Genomic DNA, 9,237 nt, shown 5'->3' with positions numbered 1-9,237 from the left:
GCGAGGGAGAGGCAGAGAGAGAGAGAGAGAGAGAGAGAGAGAGAGAGAATCCCAAGCAGGCTCTGTGCTGTTAGTATGGAGCCCGATATTTGGGATTCGATCTCATGAACCCTGAGATAATAACCTGAGCTGAAATCAAGAGTCAAACACTTAACCGACTGAGCCACACAGGCGCCCCTACCCTGAAATTCTGCTGACCTCTCTGGGTCTGAGTTTCCTCCTCCGTATGAAAGGAGGTATGAGGATGAAATGAGATCACACTGTAAAAACTTCCCAGGGGAAGGGGGGCAGGGAGGAAGGGTTATTGAAAAAATTTTAATTCCCTTAACTGCAGGTAAAAAATGTAAACTTGAAAATGTATTCTGAATTATTAGGGGAGGTTAATATTTTAAAGAATTTCCTGATAAAGTGATGTAACCCCTTACCCATCACTTTAGTGATAACATTTTCAAGTGCAAGTAAGGACAGGGAGGACTCAGGCAGGAACACCAAAGGTGCCTGGGGAGGGGAGTGTGTGTGGGCAGCTCCTAGGATCCCCTTGGAGTCCTAATGTGGGCGCTAATCCCCCTCTTCCTGGCTCCTCAGCTCCCTGAGGTGAGGTAGATTCCTGGCCTGAGTCCATTTGAACTCAGCCTCCCCAAATCCTATGAAGGCCCAAACCTGACAGAGCTGTGTCACCAGGCAATACCATCTGACATTTGTAGGACGCTCTGCAGCTCTGGAGACCACATGCACCCACTTCCCTGAACCCCATGACAACATTGTGAGGAAGGCTCAGCACTGTTTCCATTTGTCAGCTAGCAAAACCAAGGCTCAGAAGGATTACCGCCTGTTCAAGGTAACACAGCTGGCCTTCTATACAGTACTCCGCCCTGGGTCACGTCCCATGCTCCCATCTCCACTAATCTCTCTTGCCCATCAATTTGCTACCATCTCCAAGACTTAGGTTCTGGGCTGTACTGGCCTTAGGTATGGACTATCTGGCCCCTGGGGGCGTGGTAGTCCAGTGGGAAAGTCTCAAGTCTGTGCTTTAAAGCCTAGGCCATTTATGAGTGATGCGCCTTTGTACGACTTTTATTTCATCCATAAAATAGGAAAGTCATACTTCTAATGCAGTGAGGGATGGGGAGATAATGCATGCATGGCACGCCAGCCCGCAGGGATGAAATAGGTGCAAGTCACTGAGATCATTTCGTGGTCAGGGCAAGGCAGCCTGACGAAACGCTTGCTCCCGGGCGAGGAAAGGTCGTCCCGGGGGCACGCCCCTCCCGAGGTGAGCCCCTCCTCCCACCAGTCCCGCAAGGAGACTCGCCAGCCCCCTGGAATCTGCGCGCAGAGCCCTCGGCGGGGGCGGAGCGGGGCAGGGCGGGTAGCGGGCGGACTCACCTTGTGAGGGCTGCAGCTCCTCCACGACGCTCTCGGCAGCCGTCTCCTCCGCCCACGTGCCGGCCTCCACCACCTTGTAGCGGCTGCGCGGCTGGCTGAGCACGTGAGGGGCCTGCAGCGCCGCCTCGCGCTCGCTGGCCAGGTCCAGGTCCTGCTGCGCCAGGTGCGCCCGCAGCTGCCGGATCTCAAACTGCAAGAGGAGAGGGGCTGTGGGCGGTGGGCTGCGCGCGGGCGGGCTGATGGGTGATCCCGCAGGAGCCCAGGGGCGCGGTGCTCCTGGGGCAGGGGATGGCCGCTGAGAGTCCTGAGGGCTGGGTGGGTCCTTCTTACAAATCTCCAACACCACCAATCCCTAAGAGCCTTTGACGTTTATGGAGCCTTATCCAAGTAACGAAGCGTGTTCCTGTGTCTCATCCCTGGGATACCGTGTAGTCTCGCCCCCTTGTGAAGACACAGCTGTGGTCTGTGGGAAGAGCACTTAAGGAGGGGTGAAAAACCTGGGTTTGAATCTTGATTTAGCTACTTGCCTAAATGTGCGATCCAGGTGTGCTTGTCAAGGTGCAAGCCTTAATTTAGGTGCCTTATACTGATGATGAATGAAAGACAGGGTACCTGGGAACATCCAGGGCCAGCCTAATCCTGGCACTGCCTGCTTGCTAGGCTGTCCACTGTCCATTTGTCTTCTAGCAACACCCACTTCCCTCTTCTAGGAGGTGTTCAGAAAGGGTTGGACCCTAGGCCGGGCTCTGTAGCTTCCTGCCCATGTGGCTGGGTTCCCTTATCTGTGTAACAGGAGTTCTCACCCCCTAAATCTCTCTGAGGACTTGGGTGTTAAATAAGGGCTTTGAAAAATGCTGCACACATTTTGATTTTGTTTAATTATTTTTTGTTGTTGTTGGGAATAGCCAACAAACCCAGATACCTCTTAGGTTCGTGAACAGCTGAAATGGCTGTTCACCCTCGACCCTTCCTGGACCATGTGGGCGAAGACAAAGTTAGGGTCTGTCGTTGAAGGCCTGGCTGTGGGCTCAGCTGCAAGGAGAGCCGTCACTGCCACCTAGCGTCCCAAGCACACATTGCATCGTTTCTGCAGAAACTGCAGGCAAACTCTCAAAACCTGAAAGCAGGTGGTAGTGGAGGCAGTCCCAGGAAAGCCCAGTGCCTGGGCTCCCTACCTAGGAGATTATGTACTTGCTCATGATGCTCAGTGTCCTGCCCTGCCTCATCCCTGTAATGTTAGCCTCACACCTCCAACTCCTACCTGACAGCAACATGGAATTGGGTCACAGGAATCACAAACTCGGTCAGAAAAACTCTTCACTGTATCCAAAAATGGCTCCCCAGGTGATTTCATCTCATCTTAGCTGGAGCCAAAAATGAATCAACTCCCTTGTTTCCTTGCTTTCTCTCTCCCACCATCCAGTCTGTCCCCAAGTCCAGCTCCACCTCCAAGTGATACCCCAAACCTGCCCCCTCCACTGCCTCCACTGCCCGCCCTCACCTGGGCAACTGCAACTTCTACAGCCTTTTGCTACCTATTCTCCAAAAGGTATCAGAGAGATTCTCGCAAACCTAGATCACATCATGTCACCACCTTGTCTACAAACCTCAACTGAGAGAAAACTCAACTCCTTACCCTTGGCTTACAAAGCAGGTGCATGATCTGGCCCTCCCTAATTGGCCTACTTTGCCTCATCCTTTCTCTCTTGACCTCTTGATGCAGGCCTTCTAGTAGTTCCTTAAACACATGAAGCATGTGTTGATCTGAGGGCCACTTCCCCAGCTGTGCCGTCTGCTCACAGATCCCATGGATCCCCCACCTGAGGCGGCTACTCAGGTACTTTGTCACAGCAGCCTGTTTGAATCCTCTGCACTGTACTTATCACCTTCTGATATTTTAAAATCTATTTTAATATTTTATTATATTTCTTTTGGTGTAAATGAAATACACAATTAAAGCATTCACTAACATTAGGGTGGTCAGGTAGGAGACTGACATTGGGGCAACCTCCCAATGTCAGTGTCTACAGGTTTTGTCTCTAGGACCACTCAGTTTTTCAGAGAGCTTATCAGCCTCTGGCTGCCTCTGTGTTGGGAGCAGGGCCCTTGCCTAACCCAGGGCCCACCTTCAGAGCCCTCTGGTTCAGTTTCTCCAGAGGACAAACCTCTATGATTCTTGTAAGATGGGGAGTGTGTGGTTTCCTGGCTGTTTAGGATTGGGAGGTGGCCTGTGGAACTCAAATATTGTGGGTACAGGCTTTTAGCCAACCCCTCTCTGCTTGGTCAGCTTCCCAATCATCAGAACCCAGAAAGGGTTCTGAGGGGAGAATTAGCCCATTTCCCTCATTATCCTTTTCAGGCACTTGAGTTATAAATTCTCCATTCTCCTAGATCAGTTACCCCTTTCTCATCCACTGTCCATTTTTCTCAAATCCACTGAAGTCTCTATAGTCTTTGTCCTTATGGACAGGACTTAAAGAGACACTTTCTTAATTATGTGTTTATGGTTTTTTAAATAATCATTTTATTGAAGTTTGGGAAAGGAGATGATATAAATATGTGTAGGCACTCCACCATTTTCTTTAAGGACTGTCTTTTGGTTTTCCTCTCTCTCACCGCAGTGATGGTGTAATGGTTAAAAGAAAAAAAAGGAAGAGAAAAAAGAGTCCTGATGGGTAGTTAATGCCAATCTCTGTGGTGTAAATACTCCACAGTGGCCAATTTCAAACTACCAACACAATAGAGGGAGAATTCTCTCTATTCATGGAGAATTGGGAAGACATGTAGACAAGTGGCTCTCAGGGGTGAAGCCTCCAGCACAGCACTACCACCTTCACCCCCTAATAAAGTATTATCTCTGTAAGAGCAGGGGTCTTGTCTGTTTTGTTGCCTGGTATAGAGAAGGCACTCAATAATTATTGTTACATAAATGAATGAATGAAACTAATCAGCTTTGCTCAATTCTATGGTTTCAGACCAAGCCCCAATTTTAGCCTAAAGCTGAGATAGTCTGAGCCCTGATGCTGAGCCCTGATCCTGCTCACACACTAAGCTCTGACTAGGGTCACATATTGAGCCCCAACTGTGGTTACACACTGAGCCTTATACCTGTTCACACACTGTGTGCTATCTTTGCTTTCAGTCTAGGCTCAGATTCTGGACCTTAACAACCCAGTACTCACATGGGGCCATTGGTTGTAGATGGTGAGAAAGCAAGGCTGGCTTATTATAGGGTGGCCTTCTGTGCAGGGAGAGAGAGTTCAAGCTACCCCCCTGGCAACAAGGTCTCAGAGGTCACATGGGGCCCATGAGGCAAACTTCCTGAGTTCTTCTGGGGCTGGGAGCCCCTCCTGCCCAGGCTGATCTGAACTCCCCATGGGCATATGTAGACCACTTTCTCCAAGGCTGCTCATCAGGGCCAGTAGGCCCAGCTAATGGCCTTCTAGGCCACTCTGAGCAGATGCATTATTGATAACTTGTAATTGATATAGAGCTGCCCATAAGTGTCCCACTGGAATTCAGGCCAGACAACCAGAGGCCAGGGTTTGCCCAGCCCCAAACCCACATGTGCAGACATAGGCACATACATTAAAACAAATTTTAGGCTACAGATATGAACCCCAAATATATGGCAGTTCTCCTAGGCATTCATTCATTCATTCATTCACTCATTCAGATAAAGCATGGTGAGGGCTATGTTAAAATTCTGATATGTGTCTTGGAATGAAAAGGTGTCCCCCAGCTTGGAAGTGAGTCCTCAGTAAACCCATGTGAAGAGGGGCATATCTGCTGTAAATCTCCCAGGACAGACCCAGGACAGTCTGACACTGGGTGGCACTTGCAGCAGGGGAGGCATGATGTGTCTGAAAGACAGAGGGCTGGGAGGTAAGAGAGCCTGGGGAGATCAGCAGGGGCCACACCGGGCAGAGCCCCTTTAGTCACAGTAAGATGTTTCCAGGATGGTGGCCTTTAAAGAGTGACAAGAAACCACTGGAATTCTTTGAATGGAAGGACAGGGTGGTGGAAGAGGTGTTGCAAGTAACTCAGGTGAGCACTTTGGAAGGACCATGCTGACAGCATGGCAGAGAAGGTTTGGACAGAGATGGGCCAGGGTGGATCTGGGAAGACCAGCTGGGATGCTGCTTCTGCAACCCAGGCCAGATGACCAGAATCTGAACTAGGTTGGAGACAGTGGAGATGAGAGATAAGGCAACTAATAAGAGGTAAAAGTGTCAGGATGGGCATGGATTGGAATGAGGGTAAAGGAGAGGGACATATTTTTACAAACTTCAGAGAGTGTGGGTGGCTGGATGCTCTCAGGCCTTGCCCTGAGGAGGAATGACTGACTTCTTACAAAGGAAGCACAGATAGCTAAATGGCTCTCAGCTCACCTCAGCTCAGCTCCAGGGGGCTCTCAGGGTATTGCAGCTGGTACTCCCAGAGTCTGGCTTCTGCTTCCCCTCTACTGAACATGGCCACATGTGCTTCCCCAGATGACTGAAGGGCTGTCAGGGGTCCTAGGATCTCAGGACCTCATTAATCAGTGGGTGAACTGGGAATCCAGGGTGGGAAGGAGCCTCTGTGCTGGGAGACAGGACAGGGGAAAAGCTAGGTCAACAGGATGCATCAGAAACAAAGCTGGGCCCAGAACCCAGGCCTCTGGCTTCTAGCTTCACAGACTTTATGTCAAAGAACTTGAAGCCTTAGAGGCAAGATGGAAGAGACTAGGCTCAAGCAGAATACAGAGGGCTTGATGGCTACAGGGGCCAGGAAAAAGCAGGAAGCTCCTAAGTGGGGGAAGAAAAAACAGTTCTCAGCCCTTCATCCCTCCCTCACTCTGACTTTGGGTATATCTCTGTTCCTCTTTGGACCTTGGTTTTACTGTATGTTCAATAAGACAAATGTACTAGCTGAACTCTGAGTCTATGACAAGCTCTGTGCTGGCTCTGGGAGCCCAGCTGGGAGGAAATAAAGTACAAGTGACAGGTAGCTCCTGGTGCTGTCTTGAGGGCCATCCCCTGCTTCCTGATGAAATGCCCCATTCCCAGAGGGTTGACTCTTTACAGAAAGATAGCATAATCCAGAATCTCTAAAACACATTAAAAAGAATTACTATTTGTGCAAATAAGCAAAACACACACACACACACACACACACACAAGTGTTCGATTATCAAGACATAAAGCAGTTAAGAGGCTGCTTAGAATTTTCATAAAGGCTGGCCTATGTAATATTTGAGTTAGCAGGTAAGGACTTCAAAATAACTGTGATGAATATGTTGAATTAGGGGGAAAGATGAACAGAATGGATGTAGCATTTCAGGGAGAAACAGAACCTGTAAGAGGAATCAAATGGAACTTCTAGAACTTCAACACGCAATATCTGAAATTGAATGGATTGGGTGGGCTTAACAGCAGACTGGACATTGTAGAAGATAAGACTGTTGAACTTGAGGACAGATCTACAGAAAAATATTGCATTGTAAGGCCAAAAAAAAGGTGGGGGGGGGAGAATGAGTGATCAGAATAGGGTCTAAGAGAGATGTCAGACATGCTCAAAGGGCCTAACACAGGCAAGCAGAATTTCAGGAGAAGGAAAGGATGAAGCAGAAGCAATCAGTAAAGAAATCATGGCCAAGAACTTTTGCAATCTAATAAAAAAAGTCCACAAATTCAAGAAACTCAGAGAATCTAAAGCAGGATAAATACAAAATACACACACCTAGACTATGGTCAAACTGCTGAAAACAGTTAAAAAGAAACATCCAAGCTCTCCAGGGCTCACATGGGCCTCGGCCTTGAGGGGCAAAGGTACATGGTGGCTTTGATGACAAAATGAAGCAAATTTTCCATTGGCAAACTGGCCTAGGGGAAAAAAAGAAGACCATCCTGAGACTCAGGGAGAATGAAAGTGCAGTCACAGCCCTTCTTAATGCACATCATTAGCTAAGTATTTCTATCAGATAACCTGACGAGATCAGCCAGGATCCAGAGGGAAGCCCTCTGCATGCATTACAGAGTGAGTCAAGGCCTCTTCCATTGGGGCTGGGCTTTTAATGCATGCCCAGGTGGGGCCAGACCCCAGGGGCGGCAGAACTGGCACACCCAGTACATCTTTGCCTTTAATGGTCTGGTTTGTGGAGTACACTTGACACGGCATTGGCCTGATCAATGCACACTCTGGCCAGAAGCTCGATGCTATCTAATGCAAGAGCAATAATTTTCTTCCATCCTATTAGTGCTGTCTGCACAGACAGCCCTGCCTTCAAACCTATCTGCTATTGGGATGGCATCCAATGTTTATTTCCATTAGTTTCGCCATTGTTGGTAACAATAAAAATCAGGAGACAGTTGCAAACTAATGATTTAGGAGCAGGGGGAAGCTGAATTCGACCTTGGCCCCTTTCCATCCATTGTGAAGATGACTGGTAGTTGGCCATAAATTTAAATTATGGCAAAAGGATAACATAAGTTATTCCTCTGATGGCTAATTTTATCAGCTAAATAGGCTTGTCATTAAAGCTATCAGCTGTTTTACAAATCACTTCCCATGCTTAAAAAAAAAAAAACCCACACACTTCCCTTGCCACTCTGGAAATCTTGAGTAATCCAGGTAAAAAGGCGATGTGCTGAGCTGGGGACTTGTGGCCTCTGAAGGAAAAGTAAGGGGCTCTCTGGAATAAGCAAGATCAAGTATCACCCCTAGAACCAGGATAGGACCCCTTTTCTGCTGTTTCCAATCTCCTGATGGCCATGGAGGCCCTCGACTGATGTGGGGGCCCAGCCTCAAAGGTGAGAATCTGTGCAGCCATTGGCATTCTCTCAGGGGTGCTGAGCACCAGGGAACCTGGGTCCAGAGCAAGGTCCAAAGATCACCTCTCACTATCTAACAAATGAACTATGATCCGTGCATTAGAAAGTAGAACAGATGGAGAGCGAGGAGCAGGACACGGCCCATCCTCTCACCACCTACCTCGACTAGAAATGCCTATTGCTTGGGATCAAGATCGTCATCATGTTTCTTACAGAAAAAGGCCAAGGTGATTTGCATCATCCAAGGAGGATTAATAGATGTGATTGTGCCTATTGGACGGGGGAAAGGGGTAGAGAATATCGTGAGCCCATGGGCCTCATTTTGTGGATTAGTCCCCGTGCAGGTGACTGTTTTCTTGCTGGGCACATAGACAACGTTGGTCTGCATCTGGTGCCTTAAGTGTGACTGTGAAACGGAGTCCCATCTATGAAATGGGGGCAGAAGCTTGGCTAATAAAAACGTGTGCACAGTTCTCTCCTCTCCCCTACTCTACTTTTCCTCTGCTGAAGAGAGATAACTGCAAAGACTTAGAAAGAGCTACAAGATGGGAGGCGCCTGGAGGCCAGACTGACTGTGTCGAACTGTGGCCCATCACCCCCGGCCCACTGCAACCTGCACTGGGCTGTGATGTGAGAGACAAACTCTTCTTGTAGTAGGTCACTGACATTTCCGGATTTGTTTGATTTAGTAGCTTGTGTTTCTCCTCCCAACGGTGACTTGTACAGACACCCCAGGTCTGGCATAGGCAAGCAGACCTGGATGCTGCATTCCATCCCCAGTGGCCCGGGCAAGCAACGGCCTCTCTCAGACATGGTCTTTCTGTCTATAAAGGGGTTAATCATACCTCGCCTACCCACTCGGACCATCAATGCCAAAGGGAGCTAAAATACACTGGGGCACCTGGGTGGCTCAGTCAATTAAGCGTCTGACTCTTGGTCATGATCTCACAGTGTGTGAATTCAAGCCCTACATTGAGCTCTGCAAGAGCCTGCTTGGGATTCTCTCTCTGTCTTTCTCCCCCTCCCAGGTGCCCCCCCC

The 9,237-nt window shown here is 48.9% G+C and overlaps 1 protein-coding gene across 1 annotated transcript in view; it reads right to left on the bottom strand.

Moving 5' to 3' along the window:
* Positions 1-9,237, bottom strand: part of TMEM266 (transmembrane protein 266) — a 72,820-nt gene that overhangs the window by 14,620 nt on the left and 48,963 nt on the right. The window contains exon 8 of the mRNA XM_077780478.1: positions 1,387-1,576. Coding sequence (XP_077636604.1) covers positions 1,387-1,576 — 190 coding nt within the window. The remainder of the gene's footprint in view (positions 1-1,386; positions 1,577-9,237) is intronic.

Source organism: Crocuta crocuta, unplaced genomic scaffold (genome assembly GCF_008692635.1).
Source record: "Crocuta crocuta isolate KB4526 unplaced genomic scaffold, BGI_CrCroc_1.0 scaffold310, whole genome shotgun sequence".
In the NCBI taxonomy this organism is placed as follows: domain Eukaryota; kingdom Metazoa; phylum Chordata; class Mammalia; order Carnivora; family Hyaenidae; genus Crocuta; species Crocuta crocuta.
This window is presented reverse-complemented; position numbering and strand designations above follow the sequence as displayed.